Genomic DNA, 26,243 nt, shown 5'->3' on the forward strand with positions numbered 1-26,243 from the left:
TAAAAAAAATTTGTATAAAATTAAGTCAAGTCGCTTTTATACGAGTTTTACTTGTTTAATATGAAAATCTCATTCAACGTTGCATGAATATTAAGTAGTTACATTTAACGCTAAGTAATACGTTGCGTATAAATATTCTGCAGAGAAACCCTTTCGTGGACAGCAGCGGGTGTTAAAAAGAGTCTGGAGATAAAACTGAAATCTGAGTAATACCATGACGAGTCACGGCTCCGATTATATTCAAACTTCCTGTATGCAGAGATCTCCGTAATGAATCCTTATCCAAAGACGCGCTTACGCATGGCGGATGTGGCATCGTTCGCTATGATTCTTACATAAATGTATGCGCGTATATTATAACGAATATTCCCATGACTATATATTTATGATGCAATTATATGTTATCATTGGACTTGGATTTGTTGAAAATCCACACTTTACCCCTTGTGTCATAGATCGAAAAAAGAGACTTAACGAACTCGTTTACATCTGGGTCGATGAGAAATAATCATGGAACAAAGATCGCAATTTGTATATAATTGCATAATTGGGTGCACAGAACATGCATATATACTTATATCTATGCATAGAACAGATCGATATGGAAATTATAGCAATATTGCAATCATGTGCAATTATTTTTTCTATTACATCTATCACTGCTACTATATCAGTGTAGTTTTCTCCATTTTTTGCAAATGTGCACAGAATATTTTTCCATTGAATAGCCTAGTACTATAGTGACAGTTTGCACGATAAAGCGAGAAAAATGTACGCGATCGGAAACAGAATAATGCTTGTTGAGCGGATTATTCGCGACGCAACGGTATTATAGTCGCAACTTGTTGGATCTCCAGGTAGAAGCGAAGTTTCCGTATTTGTTCGTTTCGTGTACGGCGGCCATAATGATCGATTCGCCTCCGGTTATCGGTTTTCCTATGGAAATTGACCTCGCCGATACGCGCGCATTTCTTTTCTGCATAAATAAGAGATTTCCCTTTGAGGGATAGCTTTTCATTCGCATGAAAAGCGATATCATCATGCCGCAAGTTTCGTTACTTTCCAAAACATAAATGACGATTTACTTCCGATAAACAATGCAATATACAATGAAAATTGCCGATAGCTTCATTTTAATTATCGTTATTCTCCGATAACAAGAATCTCGTGCAGCTTGACTTCTCCTAAAAGCATAGACGAAGAATTTTTGCGAGCATCGATTAGACGAAGAATTTTTGCGAGCATCGATCGCTCTCATATAATTTTAATAAAATGATATTCTTTTTTCTCTTCTGAAGAGGATGTGTGTGAAGCACACATGGTAAATGGAAATTTTTAACGATTACAAAAAGATCTCAATCTATTCGTTTGAAAGACAAGAAAAATCGATAAATATGGATAAAATTCAAACTACAAGAAATTTATACAATTGAATTTATACAATTGAATGATAACCATATAAAATTTTTTAAATATTAGATAATAATATTTTATGTGTGTGACAATTATTCATTTACGATTTTTCAATCTGTTAACGGTGTTTTTTTTTTGTTTTGCTGCGTGCAAATGAGTCGCGTGATTGGTGACCGAGTTCCACAATTAACGAGCAAAGACGATTTGCGTATATCATAAACGCAGTGTCAGGCGCCGACATGCTTGCAGCCGCCCATTATTTCGTCATTAAAGATAAGCTTCTTGAAAATTGCACACGCTCATGAATCAAAGCAAAGGATGTAGAGATCGGTTACGCAATTAATGTCCGCATCCTGCACGATCCAATGCTCCATTTATGTTCCAAGCAACACAAATAATAGCATTTTCTTAGGCTTAGCACTACTAACTCTCGTTCGTTGACTACAAAAATAAATATTGAGTGGAAAGAAAGTAAAGAAAATAACCCGTGCGACTAAAATAACACAAAAACTCTTCGGAAGATTTGTTCTGTTATTTGTAATTCGAATTGTTGGTCCTTTGACATTTACGAAACGTGATATCTCCAAAATAATTAATTGATGACACTGATGACAGAGAAGAGAAAAATATCCGCGAGCTTCTAACATTCATATAAAATACATATTTATGGTTTTCACTTTTTTTAGCATTAGAGTGCGATATAGTAGACTCCTGGCGATGATTAATCTTCATCCGAAGCGTCAAGCGTCGACGATGAAACTCCGCACAATGAGCTCTCGGATGGCGCGTGTGAGCGGAGCGATGGCAGGGATAAAGTGCCACAATATCACGGGAGGAAGGTTAAAGGTCAGACGTCCAATTCGCGTACAGGTCACAGAGTCGCCGGAGGACACACGTGAACTATGCGTATGGTACCTGCCATGGTATTGTCGATATTTTTTCTGATGTTACATGAAAAAAAAAAAAAAATTCAACTCATCGCCGATGAGCACGCGCCCGGAACTTGTCAAAACCGGTAAATGTGCTATCTTTATGATAAAAATCATTGTCGATATTTTACATCTCGCGTTGCATGCAAAAAAATTAAATAAAAATAAAAATAAATGATTTTTACATATTTTATATTTTCAGAGCTATGATTAATTTGCATGAATTGTTTTTTTATGATCTTTTCTTGAAAATCTCTAAAATAAATGTTGTACAATAAATGGTAAACGGTAAAATAAAAAGCAAACTACATTGTGTTATCAAATTCTATAGTAAACTGTGTTATTTTATTTCTATTGTATAGAAAAATATCGATGGAAAAAGATTCCACGATTGGCTAAAGGTTCGTGTTGAGTCCGCCAGAGGTGAATAAATTTTATAATTAACGTTTCGAAATAACAACTCGTGCAAAACAAATGTTTCGCGCAAAATTTCAAAGTTCAATACGGCAGGGAACAATATGCATGGTTATTACAAGCGATGTAACCATTGATAAACTATCTCGAGTAAAGGAAAATTCGGTATAGAGTGCGTTGATTAATACAGAGAGCTCGAATACAAATTGTATTCGAGTAAGCCGGGCGCGTAATTGAAAGCCGAATCTGATTGATATTGAATGCTAAACCAGTTCAATCCAGCAGATCCATATAGAATCTACGCCCTTCTGTCACAATCACACAAGTCGAATATGTTTACGTAATGCTAGAAATTTTCTTAGAAATTTTACGAATTAAAAAAATTAATAATATTAAACTAGATTTTTAAAAAATCTTTTATGAATCAAGAATAAAAAATTAGAAAATAGATATCATAATTTTTTAAAGTCACCTAAATTTACATTGAAAGTTACATTAAACATTAAGAGAATTTCTTCTTTTAATAAATATTTAGTATAATAGAATTAACAACGTAAAAGATAATTTGTATATAAATGAAAAAGAAAAATTAATGAAAGATGTTCAAAAAATATATTTTGCTATAAATTTTGCTGTAAATGCTAGCACAGGTAGTTAAAAATGTTTTTTTAAATTATTTTTTAACATAAATTATCATCATCTTAATATGGTTTTAATCGACTATCAGCAAGTAGTGTCACGCAATTTGTCGGTAAAACAGTTTAGAATGTGGTTACAGATGGCAGCTCGAATCAGAAACTTAATTTTCTATCCACATAGCGTAATTAGAGACACAAACCAGCGTTTCCAACGCAACTTCGTATGCTCGAATAAAATTCACCTGTAATATCAGAACATTCCGCGCAACTCTGCAATTAATGTTGAGACTACAAACGAAATTAAACCTGGCTTACACGATAGTCGTTCACATTTTCAGGATAATTTAATAAAAATGCACGAAGCAATCCAAAAGGAAAATATTACATACTGCAATAGCATTCCACTTTTCTTTTACAGAAAAAATTATAACATTGTTTCAATTATTTATTATTCACTTTTTTCATTTCCTATCCTTATAATTATTAACGTACAAATTTACTTTTAGAAAAGATTCTATACAAAATGAATAATAAAATGTATTTAAATTTTATCTCGATTTATAGCGACATCTCTTTCATTCGGCTCAAAATTTATAAACATTTTCTGTTGCAAAAACTCTGAATGAACGTTCAAAGATTGTATCCCAAAGAAATATCTTGGAGATCCACAATTTGCGAAAAAAAGCAAAACTTTCATCAAAACTTTCGTGATCGTCAGTCTCGTACATTTTGCTCGAAAGTTTGCCCTAATTTCGGTATGTCGAGAATCGACCGCCGCTGGAAACGAAATAAAGCGAGCTAAGTATGGGAACGTGACGGGGGATTCCAAAACTCTTCTCAACCTGAGCATAATACCGAGAGAGAAACTATCGATTAACTGTCCGCCACGTTCTGTCTCGCGAGCGTCCGGAGCGCATTGTCTTTTCACCGCGCGATATCGCCGCTTATACTGCACTTCGCACACCATGGTACTCTGAGAATATCTCGTAAACGCTCGCCACGACTGTTTCGCGTTCCGCGGTAAACCAACCAGAAAAAAAAATTACGCTTGCTCGCCCAGTTTTGATTGAAACCGATTGTGAGTGTGCGTGCGCGCAGGAACTTTGTAAAACTGAATAAATAAAGCATTCCTTTGTGGTTAAACTTTCTCGAAAATGTTAACGATCCAGGCCGCATTCTCTCCTACCGTTTCTTCTTCTATCTCACTTCTATCGAAGCACAAATACAAAACAAAGATTTACTTACGACAATCATCTCGGAGGGCTCGAGGACGAAGCATTCGTTGGGTCGCCTGGCGCTGCCACCCGTCCGCTTCCCGAAGCTGCAACAGCGATAAAAACACATTTTTTAATCAAAAAATTGATCGCGTTATGTAGATATCATCATATATTCCCCATACAGATTTTTAGATTTTTAAATTTTTATTTGTGAAATTTCATAATAGAATGTAATATAAATATCTTGCGGTAAAATATTATTATATAAATAAATCTGGAAGTAAAAATTTCATAAATCTCAATGTCAAATGTGACTTATTTGCTTCTAAAGAAAAAATACTCTATTATAATATAAAAAGAGAATGAAGTATATTAGAGTATAGGATTAAACAAATTTTTTTTTAATTCATTTGTTTGAGTCGTTAACATAGTTACAAATCGGTAACCATACAAATGCTGTGCGTGTAACTAATCAAATTTTGTAATAAATAATTATATTTGATAGCGATTTCGAAAATTTGATAAGTCGCACGCATAACCGCATCCCAGTCTCGTACTGATCATCGATTTGTAACTACAGAATAAAGTATTCGTATTATACCTATTCTGTAAAATAACAGCATGTCGAAAGTCAACAATTTGGCATCTTTTGAATATCGTATCTCATGGAGATAAAAGAAAGGGAAAAGGGAAGGGGGGGGGGGGAGATTTCAAATTTATCATGTAAATCCCTCAATTTCGTATTGTTTCAAACGACAATACGAGGGTGTTCGTGCAAACAATTATTATGCCGTGACGCCATTCTACGCCCCAGTATTCACTTCTACGACCAATATTGGACGCTGCGACGCCATCAACAGATGTTTCCCATCGTCGAAAAGGGCACTCCTCAAATTAGATATAAAACCATAATGGCTCAACCAATTTTCGATAGGGAAAATCTGCGGTTATATATGAGACGGGAGCTATTGAAATGTGACCGCCCAAATCGAAATCATTTTTCTTAATAAAAAGTATTGTAGCATGACATCAAACCTTACATCAACTTACATAGTAGATCAAGAGATAAAATCTTTCCTTGAAAGTGATCATAAATTATTCAAATTTAATATTAAAAGAAATTACATAATGTTATCCAATGTAGAATATGTATGAAATATATAGATAATATCAATTTTCTATTCACGTTTAGCAAAGAAATATACAATAAAATAAAAACAAAATAAAATTCGCTCAAATTAAAGGACAATTGCATCGTTAATAATAAAATTGTCTTTCCCCTCGGGAAAAAATTTTGCTTTTTCATATCTGGAGATATCATCACGAAAAGTCCTCTTATAAATTTAACGGTGACGACCGTGAATCGAACATCGATGTTCGACCGACCGAGAATCGGAAAACCAAGATGGTGGGTAAAGGGAAGGAGGAAAGAGAGGTTGCAGAAGGCCGTAAGGTTGTCGAAGGCTGTTGACCCGCGTGTTATCCCGCTCCTCCCTCGACTTAACACACAAGCAAAACCGCGATGCGTAACGCACGCGTAACGCATGCGTAACGCATTGCTCGTTTTCTCTCTCTGTGTGTGTGTGTGTGTGTGTGTGTGTGAGCGCGCGCGTGTGCGTGTGTATTCGTACATCGCAGAAAATTAAATTCGACATGGATGACGCTCCTCGGCTTCTCCGTCTCTTAAGCCTATCGTGGGTTAACCCTGTAAACGTCGCGTTGCTCGTTTCGCTTCCTCAGGATTATAATTATTTCGTTAGGCATCTAGGTCATCCGTTTTCTGCACGTGCGCCGACATTTCCGCCTCTACTTAGAGACAGAACGATCGATCTTGCCGAAAATATTTATCTAATTTTAATTGTGATTGCGCGCTAATTATTATTCAGTCAATTGAACAAAAGATGATTTTGATAATTTAAAATTTTGATAATTTAAATTTTTAAAAACTAGAATGAATTTAAATTGCACGAAAGTATAAGCAAAAAATAGTTTTAATCCTTAAAGTAAGTATGTCTAATTCTACATATTATTGAGAGAGAGATATTTCAAAATTTTGTTGAGAAATAAAAAATTTTGACATTTTAACATTTGCATATTCATTCCGCTCATCAGAGACGATTGATAAATACAATAAATCCCTTTTCAGTTTTATTTCTACAAATATGATCTAAAAATATTTAGAATAATAAATTAAGAATAATAAATGTTTCGTGAAAAAAATGCGTGCGTGCATGCACATACTTACACACACGCACACACACGCGCGTGTGTATGTACAGATAGATAAAGCGACAAATTGAAAATAACTTTCTATACGATGATATTATACATAGAGCATACGCACACACATAATCGAAAAAGAGAACCGACGGTAACCGAATACAGAAAGCGAAATTTAACAGAAGCAATACAGATATTTCCAATGGTTTAACAAGCGGTTCACTATGTACCTTTAATTTGTTTCCCGACAACCGCTTTTGTAATGGAAGCAATCAAAGCGCGCGCGTCGCTTCGAATGTCGCGTGTGCTTTATATTCCACAACAGTGTGTGAAGCCTCGGCACAAACTTTTGTCCAGTCGTGTCTTTCTGTTTCCATTTTCCCGAAATATACCCGCAGGAGATGCTCGTTACAATTCGCTCTGATCTTAACAAAGACCAATGGTGTAGCCAAGCGTTCATTATCAACGATCTTATATGTCTAAGCGCCTCTCTCTCTCTCTCTTTCTCTCTCTCTCTCTCTCTCTCTCTCGCTCTCTCACTTCCTCATTTTTGCTCCCCGACGATTCAACGTCTATTTCGCGAAATTATCCGTGCTATTTGACAACATTAACCACGTGGATCCACTCAACGAAATGAAATATTTCTATGATGTCATTAGAACTTTTATCCTTTCCATTATCCTTTTTTTTTAATCATATTATCTTACTATTAGCTTCTTCTTTCACGCAGGCAAAATTGTCCGTCAACAACTTTCGCTAAAGACAAATTAAGACTAATATGCCGAATAGGAGAGGCAATTCCGATAATCTTGACTTTAACATATGTTGTAACTTCCCTGAGTAACCTCTACACCAGATTTTAGCCACACCTTCCCTCGCCATTCATTAAAAAGTTATTGACAAAAGAAGTTTGAAAAATAATGTCTTTTTTCTACTATATAAAACAAAAACTTTCCGCTTTAAAGTATATTTTAAAATTTTCCACCCGAAGCGATTCTTACTCCCCTTTGTTAGAGTTACATAAAAAATTATATAAGAAAATATTTTACGTTGTTAAAGCAGAGAATTTGTTTCATCGAATCACTTTTTTGTTAATAACTTTTTAACGAATAATGAATGACTGCTAAAACCTGATAGAGATCATTCAGGCTCATGATCTTCAATATATGTCTAATGTCAAGGTCAAAGAGCTGCCTCTCCTATTCGGCACATTTAACTATAATAAATAAAATTTATTTTTATAATATAGCAATGTATGACATGTATTGTTTAAAAATATTTTGAGCGCAAAAGCAATTTTAAACAATAAGAATTTTTTCACGCAAACTTAATATTATCACTAAACATTTTCAAGATTTTCACTCTAGAATTTTGAACTACCAGAATTGTATCTACATGAGAGAGAGAGAGAGAGAGAGAGAGAGAGAGAGAGATAAGAAGTTATCTATAGTTGGCAATAGAAACGTAGATTGTGGCTTGAGTTATTTACTTATCAACTTACAGAAATGAAAACAACAATTTAACCACACATCACTTGTGTAAAAAATGTATACTTAGATAACTCAGTAAATTATAATAATAACAAAAATATAATTTTACATACGCAAATAATATTATACTACATTTATTTTTACTATTATAATAACAGTCACTTGCGTAAGCAATAACATAACTTACATATTAATAGCTAAAGATATATCAATCAACTAATAATAGAGGATCTATTATTATTCTTCATAATTACCTTAATATACATTCAAGTTACTTGCAACTGTCAATTATTTTACTTTTAATTTTTCATGCAATCCAAGAGAATTCATATAAGCATATCATCACTCTGCTGTCACATCTATTAATTAAATAAATTAAAACAATGATAATAATAAAACTTAAAAATACTCTTTAAATAAATTTTGGAGTAAGACTTACTCCGAAGGAATGAAATCTCTTTTTCTTTAAAAGAAGTGAGATTTTTTTTCTTTGAAGTTTTACTCCAAAAAAAAAGAAGTAAAAATCTGTCACTCTTATTCAAAAGTGCAAATATTTTCTTCACTCTTTTTCAATAGTGACAATATTTTCATTCTTTTGAAATGAGTTTCATTCGAGAAAACTTATTGAGTAATGTTCGCGATTGAAAAATCGAAATTTCCTCAACGTAATCCTGGACTCACCACACGGAAAATCTTCTTCTGGGAAATGCGGGTGGTGGCGGTGGCTGAACTCGATGGGTCCTGTCGACGGACTCACTCCTGAGGGCTTGCACTGCCTTAGGCACAGCCCTGAAGGGCTCCTGACAGGCCTTCGTGACTATGCCGCCGTTTCCAACGCCATCGTTGAAATTACCCATGCCACCGCCACCGCCACCGCCACCGCCACCGCCACCGCCACCTCCACCATGGAAGCTGTTCCATCTCCTCACTGGGCCCCTGTTAGCGCTGTGATAGCCGCCATTATGGCCACCTGGACCGCGAAGCTGACTGGTATGCTTGTGCATCCTCTCAGTGATCTTTTCGCCGGGACGCACTAGGTTCGTCCATCGTCTATCTCGTTATATGCGTTTGCACAAATCGACTACATCCTCGATGCTGCCTTTTTACCGTCTTCTCTTCAGCCGTTTAGGAAATCTCGAACGTATGGCGAGAATTCGAAATAAATGTTTCTGTCCTCAAAATGGATTACACCAGCTTACTTTGGTAATTCTATAAGTAGCGTTCTAAAGTAAATCGATATTCTTTAGATATTACGTTCGAATACGAAGATCAACGAACCAGCCATCGATCGTTAATTTAAAAGATTAATTATGTATTGTATCTAAAGTTTTGGATCATTACATGCTTCTTCGAAACATTTATTATAATATATAATTCTACGATAGTTAAAATGTTGTTCTTCTCCGTTTGTAAAAATTAATGTTCCATAAACATTCTGTGAAGATGAATTGAAAAAAAATCACACATATCCCCTATATATAAAACACAGACAATTCTCACAAGTAGAGAGCGCTGTTATAAAGAAGAAATAAGTACTGCACAGTAATTTTTGTTTTCCCATGACGCGCATACATGATATTTGGATCAAGTCGGTGATGGGGTCGAATAGAGTCAAGTGATTCTTAGTAGCTCTTTCGTACGTGGCTCGCATACTTTTATTATACGACCTATGGGATTCGATCGACTTGAAGACTAATGGCGTCGCGGTGTCGTCTACCGTTTCTTTTGACCTTATCAAGTATGTACGTTTGCGCGGAAACGCGATAACAGAAAGAAGGATTTACACCGGCGATAAAATTTCGGTGTAAAAGGGAATGGAACATCGCAGACACACGATAGCTGCAGGCTATCGTATCAAAGTGTGATAAACGTGGTGCATCTCTTTTCTCAAATTTCGAAAACATTGAAAGTGCTGTGTTGCAACGTTTATTATTACAAAGTAAGTAAGTAAGTAATTTGTTTCTTTCTATTCTATTTTTTTCCGTGATAATTATTAGAAACTGCAACTATGATTCTTGCTTTATTATTCAATGCAAATTTTACATACAAATTATTTGTCAATATTTTAGAGATTGACAAATAATTTGTAACGATAAGAGGAGAAATACAAAAGGAGAATGAAAGAAAATTTATACAATATATTTTTTTTTCTTTATTTACATTTCTTCTTCAATAAGAAGAAAAAAGGTATTATTTTGGCGCAGACAAAAATTTTGCTGCTTGCAAATGACGTATAGAAAGTGCACGAAAAAAAAAAAAATAAAACCACTTAATTCTTTTACTTTAGTGTTTTTGTACTAAACCATCTCTACGCTTCGTTTTTAATCCGTTCTCCTATAGCTAAAAGAACGCACGCGCATCATTCAAAGCATCATTATTCATCTGATAGTCTGCCAACGGCCGCACCCTAACGATTTGTCATGATACGTCAATAAAAAAAGTCATGTCAAACTCCATTATTCAATAAAACAAACTTGAATGATACGCATTGCATACAAACATGGCGCTTTTATATCGTTCTATCATTGAAATTCTTTTTCTTTCGTGATTTCGCAAAGGTTTACCGATGTTTCGTATCCGTGGGAAAATCTTCGTAACAGCGTGCAAGAAGTTCCGGCGGAAGAATGGGTTTGAAGAGTAGATAGGCCTCTCCGAGACCAGGCGTAGAAATTCAACGAGCTTACGGAAGCTCTTGAGCACGCGCTCGAGGAGGAGCGATTCGTTTTCTCCTCTTGTAACTCTCTTGGGAAAAGGCGTGAGAGAATCGTCCAGCGCTACAATCGTGCGCTTTTTCACAACGAGCCACAACTGATTAATTCGCTCGCTTTATGCAATATTAGTTTAGCGAGATTATCCATCGAACTCGCAAATAATAATAGTCAAAAAAAAATAGTCCAAGTTGGAGTCAACCGAAATTTTCATTTAAAAAATTTCAGACCTAACAGTAAGATATCCTTTTAAACTACTTCAGTAGTTTGCGGACACGCGAATAAAATTCTATGAAATTCTTTATGTGAGAGAACGACACGAATTGTCTTAATGATAGAGAGCACAATATGCTTCAGCAGGTCGCTCGTTTTCTAGTATATCTCAACGGGAAATAGAAACAAGGGAATCTCTAGTTTTATGTGAAATGTTACATGTATAATTCCATGCAGAGAGGACCTCGTCCAAATATATAAGTATATTTCACTTTCTGCTGTGTGAAATTGAAATCGGTGTATTTGGAAAGATAGAATAAATATCACTGTATATCGCGCATTTATTAGATTATAGATTTAGTAAGAATAGTAAATATATGAAAAATAATAAATAATAAAGACTCGAAATATATTATATTTATATAATGATCGCGTGAAATATCGCGAATATTTGTGTTATTATACAAATTATTTTCTTCAAAAAATAGAAGATATATATAAATATAAATATATGTAATATAAAATGATCTCATAAAACTACAGCATTAATTACAGAAAAGCATATCTGTCACGCTTGTAACATTGGAGATCAATCCAAACTCCTGCTGCATAAGCGCTAAAAGAGAAATGAGAAATGAACTCAAGGTGAAGAAGAAGCACATGAATCTAATCGGCAAAGATGGCAATTAACGAGACGATGGAATGGAGGCAGGAAGAATTTCCATTTCCAGCGGAACACGCAGACCGTGCCTTCCGGTACAGCGATCCAGCGGCGCGATTATTAGTTATATGTTAGTAGTTATGTGTTAGTACATATCCACCCCATGCTTTCTGCCTCGCTGCCACGAACGAAAGTTCGTGCTTTGAGAACGCGGCCGCACGTTTACGACGCACAACAAAAGAATTGGAAAAATTCGGAAGTACAGTAAATTATAGGAAGTAATCGTAAAATTAATCTCTGTCTAACTTTTCCTCCAAACTTACATCAACAAAACTAGCTGAAAGGCAATTATTTTACCAAATAACGAATTTGAAACGAGTACATTCATTTATTCGCTTTATTACTTAACGGAATTCTGCTTTCTTTTGCTTATGTAAAAATTTCTCATCTATCATGCTTTTATACAGCTGCACTAATTAGGTATAACAACTTCCCATTTTTTAATTAAGAACAAGAGCTCATCAATTAGAATTTATGCGATGTAACATCAAAATAATATGAATCTTACTCATATTTTGTCATATGAGTGAACTATATAACGAAAATCATTACATCTAATTAAGATTATTATCATAGATCTAAATATAATGTGGTGCTTAAGTCAGAAAGTGTCATAAATAATAAATAGTTATTAAAATATACTTGAAAACAAAAATTAAAATATTCGTATTGACTCCCCCAAGAATATTATACTTAAATTTCAAACACAAATTCTTCAAGCAGATTCTGCATCATCCACGAAATTTAATAATTATTCCTGGACGACTGACTAAGCGATTATTGAGCTCAATAGGTTAAGAAACAATCGCTTGTTGCTATTGTCGGCGATAATGGCGGATAGTCTTCGCAATGACAATACGGCAGTGTATAACAAAAGAGCCGCGAGATCGGAGAAAATGGTAATAGTAGGCAAGTACCGAGAAGAAAAGGGCGAAAGGAAACGAGGAAGAGATGAAGCGAGACGGAGGAAAGTCGGCAGAGAAGAAGATCCTTGCCATACAAGGACGACAGACTCGAGACCATTGTTGCTGTACACCCTAATCCCAGCGATCCACGCACAACTCTCTCACTGCGCTTTTACTAACGAGCATCATTCCCATAAGTCTAAGTTCGCTTACCGATGTCCTTCTCCGGTAGCTCTTCCAGAAGAGGACGTCCATCGATGCTCGTTAAGTGCATAGTTTCGTGTTCCGAACGATGTTTATGCCACTGTTTGCGCGGATTTCAAAACACACAGTTAATATACATCTTGAGATTTCGTTACAATGCATGCTAACCAATAACCTACAGAAAAATTGTTAACAAGTAACATATGGAAAAATCTAATCAAATATAAATAAAATGCAATGTTATTCTATGTATCGAATCATTTTTTTGAAGTCACAATAAATAAAAGACACACCTTATTACTGATAAAATTGAAAATAAATAAGACTCTCGCCTGATTTTCCTCTTTATGGAGCTTACAATACATATTATATTAATGTCATAAATTCTTCAATCAACTTTCTTCCTCCTTTCATAATTCCTTCCTTGTAGTATCTGTAGAGATATGTAAAATTTTATTTAAAAAAAAAAGTATTATCTCAAAAAAAGTATTACATTTTTCCAATACAATTTTTTCAAAATCTTTAATTTTTTTTCATATTATTTAAAAACATCCTGGAATAGCGACTGTCGAGAGCACCGAGGCGCGAAACACGGCGAACGCAGAGATGCATGGAAAGTGCATGCGCATCGCGCATCGCGTTGGTCACGTTGGTAAAGCCGTAAAGCTAGCGGCCGCCCTCGTTTGACCAGGTTTTCAACTCTCTAGAGCCGGCCTTTGTCGGAGGCTGGAAATCCGCGTGTCTCTCTTCTCTCTTCTCCCCGTCTTCGCGTTCGAAGAGAGGCTCCCGCTCCCTCACGGACTCGTTTGCTCTCGTTAACGGAAATGCGCGTATCGTAATTCGAATCGTAATCATAAATATGCTCGCGCGCGTGTATATACCTACATACGTGCGTGTCTGCGTTGTACGTATCACATTCGACGCGTGCGTCGAATCTCTCTCTCAGCTTCTACGTCGCCACGCCGTTGTGTTGGCCATTGCCAACTACCGATACTACCGATGCAACTGGATGCAACTGGGGCGCACCGCTCGATGCATCACCCGTTACGAAATGTATACGATACGTCCGCAGAACGTATATACGTATCCGGACATGTTTAGATGCATACACCACACATTCATCTCTCGACTGTTTTATTTGTTTAAACAAAGTAAACGAGTTTTTTTTGTAAAAAGTTTAAGTTTCTTTTTTTACTTAAAAACGTTTTCCTTATATTAATATTTCATAAAAGATGTCGGTATATGAAAACGATGTATTTATCAAATATATATATATATATTTTCTATTTAATTTATTTAATTTATGATTTTCAATTTGTTTCATGGTATGCGCGTGCGTTCCAAATTCCAAGTATATTTATCGTTATCATTGCTGCAATAACTATTATATTACAGCCACGGCATCGCTAATAGCAGAGTTAATTAACCAAGGTCATTGATAGCAATCAATTCCAAGTATCTCGCATCATTATATTTCAATTGTTTTGGCGTGACTTGTTTGGCGAGACATTAGCAAAATTTCTTTATAAAATGAAAATTATTTTTGACAAAAGAGATGAAGAATATTTGTTCAAATTATTTGTTACAACAGATAACAATAGATAACAACAGAAATAAGAGCTAAATAAAATGAAAGAGAACTTTAAATTATCAATAAGGATTTATTAATCAATAAGGAACTAATCAACAAAAGAGAGAGGCACAAACATCAGAAAAATTGGAGAGAGAATTCGGAATCTTTTCGTAAAAAACATCAAGATCGTGTGATTTGATCATTCCAGCACGATCACCGTGAATTCCATCGTAATGGTCTGAAAGGTACAGTTATGAGAGATTGTTGGAGCGATGAAGAACTGCGGAGAAGCGAAAGGGAAAAAAGCGGAAGGAGCTAAAGGGAGATGAGCGGAATGTGCTCAAAAGGGATGAGATAATATTCCAGGGAACCCTTTAAGAGGATCTGGTGCCTCTAATATTAGACCGCCATGTCCTACAAGATGCTTGTTGTAAGATTTGATAGCTCCAGCGCCTTGCTTTCTTTTACATGCTTCGTAAATAATTTTTTTCGTATTTTAATAACATTATATATATATATATGTATATATATATAGCGAACGAATAATTAATAATTCTCTTATTCTATGTAAAAAATGAATAAATCGATTTTATTCGAAAAATATCAAATCGAAAGGAATTTCGCGAGATTTCCAAGGAAGATTTCAAAGAAAGAGAATTATAATTCAGGAATATTCCGTCGAGCAACTTGCAATCCAAATCGCTTTAAATTTTCCGATAGATCGTCACGTGCATTTGATCCAATGTTCCAGATGTGATATGTATGATTTACATTTAATCCCACCGTGTTTCGCGGTCTCGTAAATTATGTGTCAATCACATCAGTTAAATGTCGAAACGTAGGCAGGTAGCCGAAACATGCGCGTTAGCTGATAACGACAGGCGACGTGCGTTGTTAAAATGTACAACGTGGGTGAAAGTGGACGCGCGGCTAACACGCACACGTATGTAGATATATACATACATATATATGTATATATACGCGTCTGTCGCTGGCAGATCCCATTTTGCCTCACACATGCATAAAACGTGTGCATAGCGTGAGAGAACGACCTTAGATCGCCTTGGGAGTCGGTTTCCATTGAGAAGTCGTCGAGTTCCCACCGGCGCGGCACCAGCGAATCCAGTACGAAGAAAAGATATGAAGAAGCACGGTACAAAGTTCAGCGCACCTAAGCCACCGACAAACTTCCTCCTCGCTCGTGTATATTTACAATCTGTGACCAATATCTGTTGCTTCATGGATACAAAAAAAAATCCATAATGCGCAGCATCTCCGTCGTATGACATTGTTCTCTTTTCTAATTTTCCGTAAAGTAAAGACACAATATTATACTTTCGGTAAAGTTTTAATATTTTTTTCTAAAGTAAAGATTTAATCTTTGAAAATTGTGCACGATTGTAACGGATTGATTTTCAATATTAAACATAATCTCCATAATCAAACGGTAATTAAATATTTGCATTTTGTTCCGTGTATATGAATTAGAAAACAGGATCGATTTATCCACATCGGTATTCTACGAAGAATTTTATTTTTCGTTATAAATTAAATGGGAAGATTGCGAGGAAAAAAATTCTCTGTTAGAAATATCACCAAATAAAATCGAACGCGAAGGATGAGTATTTCCCACGCGTCTCTCAGGTATACACTTTCTTCCCATAGATGATTCGGCAAATCTAGGAAAGATTCCCCATCTGGAAACACTATTACTATCCTCGACGGTACTTAAGCATAGCGAATCACCTTAGCATAGCGACTGCCACAGCAACAATAATTTTAATGCAGTTCCTCATTTATTCGCGATGTCGACACGATGAGATCATTTCTCGTATATTCCCGAGGGAAATTTGCCGTCCGCTCAAGTAGTTTCCATGATATTCTAATATGTTGAGGCTCTCAAAGATAGAAAAAGAGAACGATCATGACAATGGACTCAAGAAAAAAGCAAGAGAAATGAGAGCGCGTCGAAAAGGCAAATTGATCGCGAAGGACACCGTAACGATAAAATTCTTTTTATGCTTAGGCCTTATTATCTTTCCCGTTAAATCGCACGATTGACTGCATCCAAAAGAAAAAGTTCGTTCTTTTCAAATTTAATCATAAAAAGCTGAACGTGGCCATATTTAAGGCTTTATAGAAAATTTAATCGGTGTATTACGTAAAAGCAAAAGAATTGAATCGAATATTGTTTTACTTTGACAATATACAGTTTAAAATTCTTGTAAAAAAAGATATATATTATATTATAAGATTATTTTCATTATATGCTATAAGGAAAGTTACAGATCCAAATACATAGATCATAATCAAGGATCAAATAAATTGAAAATTGGCCAAGTAAAGATGTGAAATGAATTCGATTAACATTAACAATAATTCTTTCTCCATTTGCTTACTGATGAACATTATTCAAAAATCAAGTAAAAATAATCAGATATAAAATTAAAAATAATTTCTTCGCCGTTAAGTTTAATTGAGATATCTATACATAATTTTCAGACATTCGTATTCCATTACAGCATCCACATCTATATTTTATCCATTTCTGAACACAATATGTAATACGATGTTTGCTAATTATTACATAATTATTACATGGTACTAATTAACGTTGAAGAAGCGCACGCTATGTATTAATTGATAAGAGAATAGAATTGTTCGGAGAAACCAGTTCCCTGTATATATCAAATTTCCATCTTAAATTACACATAATTTGCGCACGAAAGAAATAATAAACTGAATCTCAGCAGAATATCGAATGTGAAATTGACTCGCTTTAAAACTAAATGGGACTTTATTCTTTCTCTCGCATTTGATTGAAAATACTTCGCGTAAGGCTACGTACTTGTACAATAGCTGTACGGAAAAAAGTCGATGTCCGATAAAAGTCTCTCAACTCGAACCTGAACCATAGAAAGCCTTAGAAACTACCAGACTTCCTGCGATGAAAGTGAGGAGAGACGATTCAATGTATTCTCGGAGCACTGGCAGCTTGCTCTAATGGAATTGCCAGTCGATCACCGATTCCCGTCTTAACGACGGTCCGTATTTGTGTTGTAGACTCTAAACTTGTGCGACCGGAGATTGGAAATCTTAAACGCGATCGATGCTTTGCCTATTGCCATTTAATTTATATATACACAGCCAAAATCTTTTTATTGGATTAATATATTGTCCACAAAAATTATTGCAATAATATAAAGCAATATTTAATCATTTAATTATCAATATCATAAATATTGCATTCAATAATATTATATTGTAATTATTGCATTTATATAAAGCAATATTTAATTATTTAATATCAATGTGTGATAAATATTGCAATCAATAATATTGTGACATTTGTTATAAAAGGAAGATACAATAATTTGATTTGTATCATTGATAATAATTTAGCAACTTGAATATGTGCATTTTCGAAAAAACGGTTTTGCTTATAATAACTTTTAATGATAGAACTTATCGGAACTGCAATATCTGGAAATCTATTTCTCTTTTGGATCAAAAACTGTAGAATCTCCTTGTAAGAAAAACATTTTCAACGAACCGATATTTCGAAACAAATTAGTTACATTGCAGCTTTTTTTCCAAAGAAACAATAGAAAGAAAATATCAAAATATCGAATAATAGCAGTGTATGCAATTTCATGAAATTGCTTGCGCACAATTCCATTCTTGTAGAGGCTCTTTAGAGTGCTATAGGTAAGCATCGATCGCTTTTGGCAATAGTAATCGGTTTAATGTGATCCGATTACGCTGTTACTTTACGAACGATTCGCTCGATTTTTCAATTGAATTCGCAACAGTACTTTCGAGAGAAAGTCAATCCTACTCAAATTTATAAATTTTATTCGTCTCCAGTTTCCTTTTATGCATGCATATATGTATCATACTTAACCTATATTACGTTGATATTTTGCGCAAAAAAAAAAATATATGAAGGGAGAACGAGAGATACAAGCATAAACTCCATAAAGTGAAATTCTTGTTTGTAACGATTATGACCAAGTTTTAAACAGCGCTCCATGAAATCATAAAATTTCGACAGTGTTATGAAATTTTAAACTTACGACCATGTCATCCCGTCCTTGAAAGCAGTAAACGCAACGAGCATTTTTATTACATAATTCTTGAATTTTTCAAATTACTGTTTGTAATAAAGCTTGGCAGATTTGAACGAAATAGAGATGAGTAGGGATACTTGTATAGGTACTTCTATTACACATTAATACAACGAACTACACTAGAAACTGGCTGTATCTGTAAATAATTTTATTCGACCATAATCAACTGGATTTTATCATCGATTAAGACTAAACCTGTAATTAAAAAATGTAACCGGGAGCAATTTCGTTGGAAATTTTTGTAAAAGTCATTTTAGAGGATTTTCAGTTCTTTTCTCTCTAACTTGATTTTTAACTTGATTTTATTTATCATTGTCCGAATTCTTTCATTTTTTTTTTTAAATATGCAGATTCGATACGTATTTCGATACATGCTCCAATCCAAATTATTATTATTTGTAACACCGATCGGTATCTCGTGCACATAATATCATGCATAAATAAATTAAAGAGAGAAAGAAAGGAATATTGGGAATGAATAAATGAATAGAATATTCATAAATGCTAAATCAATGCAAGTTTAATATTATATTAACGAATGCTTATTTCAAGAGTAATAATTTTTTTCGATGTTTTAAATTCGAGCGCGATAGATGATAACTGGAAGGAATTGATCACGTGAGAGAGGAAATATGACTAATGGAAAAAACATCCCTACTCTTTCGAGTAGACGAAGAGAGAGGCAGAGGAAAAGAAAAAAATGAGGCAAAGGACCATGATTTGAATTATCTTTTGTTTTTGCGCGGTTCGAGCAGTTTAATGCCTGGAATTGCAGTTGGACCAAGAAATCGAATGAAATTAAATCACTTTCTAATGAGTTCATGATAAATGTATATAAAATCCTATATCGAGGGTATAAAACAAAAACCTAAAGTAGAAAAGTAATATCACAGATTTCAATTCAAGAGATGAATAATTAATTCTATCTTTTCGACAAAAATATTTTCTCTGATATCATCTGTCCCGACCTTATATAAAATAATATTTTGAAACAGACAGCCTCAAACTTGTGAAATAAAACATTTTATACAATCTGTCATGTATAGAATTCACGAGAAATTGCTTTCAAACCTTAAATATGCATCTTTACACATACACAAATACGTTATTCGAACCACGTTTCTGTCAGATAACTCTGAACATCAAGCATGACGTAAAAGCTTAGAGAATAAATCCTGTAAAAGAGGATATCATGTAAAATATTTATATTAAAATGCGAAATTTATTCGAAAAATGTTTCAAATTCACGAGAATTGAGACAAAAAAATCGTTTAAAAGTCTGTGATAGAATTATGAATCAATGTAATAATAAAATTGAGAGCAAATATTATTAATATTATTATTAATATTGTAATCTAAACTGAAAAAAGCAAGTGTACTCAAAAGAAATAAGAAGTTATTATTTTCTAATTTTCCTTCCTAATAAATACCGCTAAATAGTCTTGCGCGTATAAGATTTATAAGTTTAATAGCGTAATTATATTCTACTTCTGTGATGTGAATTATTAAGTTGAGTTGGCATGACAATATATTATACTAATTTTAGTTCAAGGTTCTACATTTACTTCCAACTATATTAATTGTTATACATCGATCCCCCCCTCTCTCTCTCTCTCTCTCTCTCTCTCTCTCTCTCTCTCTCTCTCTCTCGACGTAAAGCGTGATGACCTTTTAAAAACATGATTAATCGTTCTCATTTCGTAAGATATTCAAAATATTAATATCAATATTCGAGTATTTAATTTTATAAAATCAATGTATTTCAGGTAGAAGTAAATGCAATAAAATGCGTTTCATAACAACCCAATTTTCCGTGTATCCCTAACGCATATATACACACATGCAAGCACTTATCCGCGTTGCATCGTCAATTTGGCAAAGTCTGGATGCGTGCACGCAGTTAATCAACGGATGAACCAAAACCAAACAGGTCAAACTAATGGGTGTGTCATTCTCGTGCATTCGCGCACTACATTGGTTCCTGCCGGGTACTGGAGTACTTGTAGTGTATGTACGAAGACGCACATGTGTATGTATATATATGTATATACTTATAGCAACGCGTCTGCGTGAGTGAGCCGCTCAGCCGTTATTTGAAGCAATCTGGAGGCCATAAATCGCGGCACAAGTATCGTGTTCGCCTGGATATGCGGGCGGTATCTATCGCAAGGCGATGGAAAAATGTCAATAAAAGCAGCCTCGTTTGCGCTCTTTCTGTCGTATCATCTAAACGCAGCGTTGTCGCGTCTCTCTCTCTCTCTCTCTCTCTCTCTCTCTCTCGCTCTCTCGATGCTCACGTTACATTTACGTGTATCGATGTGACGACAGCGATCGATTTGAACGGGCTCGCGTTACTTCCGAGTCGCAACGAACCGCGTAGGCAGGTTTGAAAAAGAGACGAGTGAGAAATATGCGACGCAAAATTAATCGCAGTGCATGAACGATACTGATACGATCCGCAAAAAATAAATATCTATCAATTTTGAATTACGCAATTAGCGTAAACATTGTACAGTATCTGATGTAAAGCGTTTCGTACATTTTAATGTCCAAGTAAAAATTCAGAAATGACAAAAAAATTTACAAGCTATTTATACAATATTACATCGCGCAATAATAATTTGGCACATAATTGTTGAAAGAAAATTAATTTCGTTCCAAGAAAAAACACACCGCGTGTGCGCGATTTGCTTCGTAAGCCGATCTCGGCTGCTAGAAATAATCTATTTTTTCATATTAAACGATGCAAGCGTACGAGAGGAGAGTTCATTGTGCAGAAAGAACGTAACGCGCGCTCGTCATGCATCGACGGGATAACATTTATATATCGTGTGCGGTTTTACGTCGCGATTTCTATGTGCGTGCATCGCGGCGACACGGACAACAAGCCGGTCGTAAATATTTACAGAGAGCATCGACAAATCGATCCTTTACGCTCGAACGCGGATCAGGCTATCCCTTCGTAGTTTGTGGGGCAGTGACCGAGGTGAGGGGAGGAAAACGGGGAAAATAAGTACAAAAATCGATGACGCAATCGTTTCAGCACACCAGCGTCAGTACCGGCTAGCGGAATTTATCCGATAATGCGATGATATGGCTGGCATGCGATGTGTATGGTGTGTCGCTAGTTAACCCTCTATAAACCACACATATCTGCTTCGATGGAGAATATTATACGCTGAAAAAGAACGAGCAAAACCTGACGATTATCCTCCTTCGAATCAATATCGAGTTAATTGAATAAAATGTCATATTACTGCATAATCAATGTAATGAATGCTTAGCCAATTGATTAAGACGAGAGTAAGATGATTATTGGCACCTTCCTCTTACAGTTATTAAATTGACTGCGAGACGAGTGATGCTGCTATTTTTAAAAATATCATTATTGTTGTTGTTATTGTTATTATTATTATTTTCTGCATTATACCAACGAAGAGTAGAAGCGAATGTAATGGAGATCTCTGAAGAAATAAATGGATACGCAAGAACCAGTTGAACATCCTACACTGAAAGAAAAAAAAGTTAAGAAAAGGAAGAAACAAATGTTATATCTGTTTTACGTAAGACTCGGGGGAAAGTATATCGGAACATCAGTTCAAAGTAATTTCGAGAATTCGAGACACGTGTTTGTCCTTCGGCAGGAAACGACGTACAGTTCTTTTCCCAATTAATTGGCAGACGCATTGGCAGCGACTCCAAAGGATTCATTCTAATACAAGTCACGTGTGTCTTTAAGAAAAAGAACAGACGAATGTATTTCTAGAAAATATTGTGACAAATAAATCTCATTTCAACGATTGTAGCTGTATTTAACTGTAATTAAACAACAAAATATCTTCGAAATATTATTAAACAAAAAAGCAAAAGAGAGATTATTAGATTAATAGATAATAAAAGGATTTTATTATAGATAATTCTGAATTTCTGATCTCTCGAAATGTAGCATATTCGATATGAATAGATGTTTGATACACATCGATTCGATTATTTCGTGATTATATGAACATGATATAATCTAACTTTCCCAAAACTATATGTTATACTAAAATCAATCACTTGTCATTATATCATAATAGACATAGCCATCACAAATGGAATTATTCCGAAATGTTGTAACTCATTAATGGAATATCGTATCGGAGTATGAAAACAAAACTTTTCACGAGATTTATAATGCGTGAAAGCCAATGACGGAATGACACTTGCTTTTTATGGTGGAGTAATCAAAGTTTGAAATAATACGGTACAAAAATACTGTTTTAATCTCTTATTAGGATTCATATTTGTCTTTGTGCAACAATTAATTACATAATTGTCTATATTGTTTAATATTTCTACAATCGATAAGATATAAAATTGTACTATTATATGTATATACGTTGATGCGATTGTATGAAAAACGGTGAGATCTATCTCAAGTTTCGAAATTCCGAATAACTTTCGCAACAGATTGAATATCCAATCTGTATTTAATAACATCTGAATATACCAACAGAATAATTATGACGATGAGCATCATTATTCTCGAATGATTCTCATTGGTCGCCGCGATTAATTATCGCTGCCTGACAAGCCGTATTGTTTCACTTTGGTGTCCAACAAACGCGTCTGCGGCCGTTACCGGAGTAGAAACGGTAACTCCCGTTTGTTCGTTTCACAGCGTTCGAAACGAACAAACCGGCGCGGCGAGAGAAACGAGGAAGCGAGGCAACGATGTGTAACAAAACGCGTACGTGAACAGCAATGTGCCGATCGAAGTGTTGGAAAATGAACGAATGCTGTTCGCGTGAAAATACTGTCGCAGAGAAGAAGACACGTCATCAACAACGACTGAAAGTTAAAGAGAAAGATGAATGGAAATAAAACGCGAGCAATATATTGTAGAATCTTCCCTGTGCCCCGATTCTGTAATTTTTCATCATAGTTCGGTATCGTTATATTGTCGTTGTGTAGCCTTTTTTTTACCATGTATAATATCTGCGTAACGACAATATAACGATACCGACAATGTCGTTAAGAGTTACAGAATCGATCGGCTAATGAAATTGAAATTTTTCTTCTCGATATTCTTCAGGATTTTAAATATTCTAAATAAATGATTTATACTTGCTGTCATCTATCTTCTGTCGATGGAAAAATAAATTTGAAAAAAGCGAGTGTAAATATTAGAAATAAATTACATTTCAAATTATCTCACATAACGTATACGAAAAGTATTTGTACATGAGAGATATCTTTAAATAAAAAGAACATTATTTTTAAAAAGTGAATTAGCAATTTAACAAAGAATGCATCTCAAAATTATTATTTTACTTAAAAAATGCACACATAACATTCAAAATATATTATTTTTAAAATAAGCAAAAATTGTATCACGTAGTCATACAAAAAGTACAATCGAAAAATTTAATAATTAAGAACACACGAAACTCTTTTTCATTTATATTGACAGATTATGACGTATTGTACAAAATTGTTAATTAATATTTATTTTCTACAAATAAGATTTTTTTTTTATAAAAAAAATTCCTCTGTACAAATATTTGTTGCACTCATTGTAATAGAACTTTCCTTTCTACATTTTAAAATTCATAAGAGACGATGAATATATGAAATCATTAAATTATAATACATGCGATCGATAAAAATTCTTAGCAAGCCACGCGAAAATCATCTCCGCGATAACGAGTAAACTTTCATAAATGTGCAAGAATGCATTTTCGTATCGGAATAACGATAAACAACGATATGTTACACTCGTGCGTGTAAACGAAGTTGGACGCTTTCAACGAGATTGGGTCTCGATAGAATTGCTCGCTCGCGAAAGCGAAAAGTTTCGTCGGGGAGATTCGCTTTTCTCCTCGATAATTTTCACCGATCGCTTCTCTTTCGTTCCGTTCTGGAAACGAAGTTCGATATTGGATAAATAAGTACGACATTGCGTGCAGAACGGTAAATAGAACGCAAATTTAAAAATATTTTATTGTTCGCAAGTCCCGTTTACCGATGTTACGTATGCGCCCCGTGTAATAACGTAACGTTAATTAAAAACGGCATAATGCTAATGCAAGCACCGGAGATATGCCAGATTACTCCGAGCGAGTTACGAGCTCGGAAAAATTTGCATTGTCAGCGCCGTCTCGTCGCGTCTCGTCGCGACGTCGGCGTTGCCTCGATTTTACTCCGCGATTTCTACCGAAATCACTGCGATAGCACGTGGTTCGGCACCGTCAGCTGGGTCAAGGTCCTCCAATGCGTGTGTATGAAATTTTATGGCATTTTAATCCACGAGAATAAATTTCGCGGCAAATGTTTCCTTCCAGCGGAAATGTAGCGTGGGACTTAGAACTCGGTATCAAACATGTAGAACGCAAATTCTACAATATGAAATTACACTCCAAACGTTTAAACAATTCACACGTTGAATACACGTTGAGTAATTCATTAAACCACGGAATCAGATTTGCTGGGAATTATGCAAAAGTTTTCGATTTCTCCTCTCTCTCTCTCTCTCTCTCTCTCTCTCTCTCTCTCTCTCTACCTCTATTTATTTATTCGAAAGCTTCGTGAAATACCAAAGGTTACATATAACAAATTCTCGAAAGAAATTAAATTAAAGCGACGAGTATCTGCAACTGATTTTTCCGATTTTTTCGAAAAGATGTGAAATTGAAGATTGCAGTATAAAGCGGATAATCATCTTTGATATTCTGGAAATTATATAAAGCATAATAGCGTAATAAAGGCTCATCGATGCGTTCCTTTCGCGTGTTACGTAATTCCCGTTGCAATAACAATACATTCACATTCATGCTTAATTTATATACACTCACAGTTAATTTATTGTGTGTTCAGTGACGGTATCGAGAGATAAAAGCTTTTTGCACACGTTAATATTCCAGGAATACGTGCAGCTCCAGGAATACGTTGCCTTCGAGATCGGAAGGAACTCGACGATATTTTCAAACTTATCGCTATGACCTTCTACATTCACGTTACATACGCGTTTGTTTCCGGCCTTCATTCATGAAACTATGTTGATTCATAAAACTAGACGACTATTTCCAACAACTTTTTCAACCGTAATATTGATATATTAACGTGCGTTTATTTTTAATTACATTCCTGACGTAATAGTCTCTCGATTCCTTCGTCATACATATTTATTTCTGTAATACTACTCTACTTCATCTCGCTTGAAATGAAATTATTTTCGAAATGTTTCCATTCCAGAGCGAAGTCTTTCCATAATCGTAAAATAAATTAAATCGCAATTAAATCGAGATTACTAATTGCAAAACATTATCAAATGTAAATTTTGTTTTAATTGAAAAATTTTCTAAAAGCGAATCCCAAGAGCAACGCAAATACGTAATTTTCGAAAGAAATACGAAATCATGTTCTGCGTCTAATTATATTTTCTTCCCACATTTCGTCTAGATTAATAACAAATAAGTTATTTAGA

The 26,243-nt window shown here is 34.8% G+C and overlaps 1 protein-coding gene across 5 annotated transcripts in view; it reads right to left on the bottom strand.

Annotated features, from left to right (window-relative positions):
* The window catches only part of LOC108687528 (rap guanine nucleotide exchange factor 2-like), a 77,489-nt gene that overhangs the window by 28,302 nt on the left and 22,944 nt on the right, over window positions 1-26,243 (bottom strand). For 4 of the 5 annotated variants that reach the window (XM_018193327.1, XM_018193323.1, XM_018193322.1 and 1 more), the window contains exons 1-2: window positions 9,003-9,501; window positions 4,640-4,715 (exon numbers count right to left, since the gene is read on the bottom strand). In XM_018193327.1, coding sequence (XP_018048816.1) covers window positions 4,640-4,715; window positions 9,003-9,325 — 399 coding nt within the window. In that variant the 5' untranslated portion in view covers window positions 9,326-9,501. Of the gene's footprint in view, window positions 1-4,639; window positions 4,716-9,002; window positions 9,502-26,243 lie in introns of those variants that run through there. The other variant, XM_018193325.1, reaches the window with a different exon arrangement.

This window comes from Atta colombica, unplaced genomic scaffold, assembly GCF_001594045.1.
Source record: "Atta colombica isolate Treedump-2 unplaced genomic scaffold, Acol1.0 scaffold207, whole genome shotgun sequence".
Classification (NCBI taxonomy): Eukaryota; Metazoa; Arthropoda; class Insecta; order Hymenoptera; family Formicidae; genus Atta; species Atta colombica.